This window comes from Argiope bruennichi, chromosome 4 (assembly GCF_947563725.1).
Source record: "Argiope bruennichi chromosome 4, qqArgBrue1.1, whole genome shotgun sequence".
Classification (NCBI taxonomy): domain Eukaryota; kingdom Metazoa; phylum Arthropoda; class Arachnida; order Araneae; family Araneidae; genus Argiope; species Argiope bruennichi.
In genome coordinates this window covers 2,970,001-2,971,596 of record NC_079154.1, presented here as the reverse complement: position 1 = coordinate 2,971,596, position 1,596 = coordinate 2,970,001, and the positions used below count along the sequence as shown (strand labels likewise).

Genomic DNA, 1,596 nt, shown 5'->3' with positions numbered 1-1,596 from the left:
GAAATCAAATTCAATTGTAATTTGTCTCCTAAAAGAAAATATAATTTTTCATTCACTTATTTAACTCTTTATTTATCGAATGTTTTTTGCTATCCATTTTTCAACTTTATTTCTGAACCAGTTGTTAAGTTTCCTTGCAGAATAATCCCAAAGAAACCAAGAATTTTTTTTAACTAAACGAAATATCTTAATTAATTTAATTAATAATAAAATATTTTTCATTTCCACTTTTAGCTTATATTAACTACTTGCTATCTGGGTTACATTCTCTGTGTTCTTTTGAATACCATCGGAAATAAGATATGAGCCAGACATTACAAAGATTAAAATGGTAATATATATTGCAAACCCAAATTGCAAACATATATATATTTGAGGGGATTTACAGTTTCTGTTAAGTAATATTTCTCTTAAACAAAAATATCAAGAGATTCCAGTGAAGTTTATTCCATTTATTTCTATCTAGAATAAATTTTTCGCTTCTTAAATAGTGTGATTTTCATCCTAATAAACAAGATGGGCGGTTTAAATAAAGCAGGATGGATACTTTATATTACAAGGAACACTTATTAAGACTTCAAGTATACACTAAACTTGAAATACTAGAATTAGAAGTTTTTATAAGTAAACATTTCTTAACACAGTTGCAGCTATTAAATGTTTCATTTGAATGAAAGGAATAGGACGAAAAAATCATAAGTGACGATAAAAGGAAATAACTTGATGAATTTCACAAAAATGGAAATAAAATAATTCTCAAATGATTAAGGACCATTTTGGAATGGAAAAGAATACTTCATTGAATTAACTCAGCCGAATTAAATTTCAGGCTCTATAGATTAAGTCGAATGAATTAAAATAGATATATGTTATTTATATTTAGAATGCCTAACAATAAATTCTTAACAAAAGTGATATGAATGTTGGATTCTGGATTGGATTGGAATTGAGATATAACTGAAATTGGAAAAACAAAATAGCAAATGGATGGTAAGACAAGTCATTTATCCCATCTATTGATTTATTTGCATTAAGGGAAAATATACCCTTTGACCCTTTGTTTATGCTTTATTCCGCTGAGTGCCCTTTTCTTATCGCAATAGCTAAAAGAGGATGTGCTGAATGAGTGAATATCGGAAAAAAAAATCTAAGATAGGTTCGTTTAGACCCTGCATCCTCTTATCATGCAAGATACTTTAAAATATATAAATAGATCTGGCTACACTTTTTTATATCTTGCTTCACTCACAGACTTGAAAATAATCGAAGTAGAAACTAAGCTGCAGCTCTACGATGTGGAAAGTATTAGCTTTAGCTGTCTTGTTGAGTGTCTTCCACCAAGGGTATGGTGAAACAGGTTGTCCGGAACCTGAAGATATCGCACCCTGCGTTTGTACTCAAGCTCCATTTACCTATTTGCTTTGTCAGAATCTTACTGATGCCGAAGTATTAAGGAAGGCTTTTAAGAATTCGGAGAGGTACAGATATAAGGAAGTAAGTGAGATTTCAACAAGTATTTTCGGCAGCTTTCATTCATTTTATTTCGCTCCTTATTCAGTCACAATGCATTGCGTTGATCACTGCGCAAGAGAGAAC

At 30.5% G+C, this 1,596-nt stretch overlaps 1 protein-coding gene across 1 annotated transcript in view; it reads left to right on the top strand.

The window, feature by feature from the left end:
* The first annotated feature begins 1,293 nt into the window (after positions 1–1,293).
* The window catches only part of LOC129965633 (protein slit-like), an 18,857-nt gene continuing 18,554 nt past the window's right edge, over positions 1,294–1,596 (top strand). The window contains exon 1 of the mRNA XM_056079695.1: positions 1,294–1,494. Within this exon, the coding sequence (XP_055935670.1) occupies positions 1,294–1,494 (201 nt within the window). The remainder of the gene's footprint in view (positions 1,495–1,596) is intronic.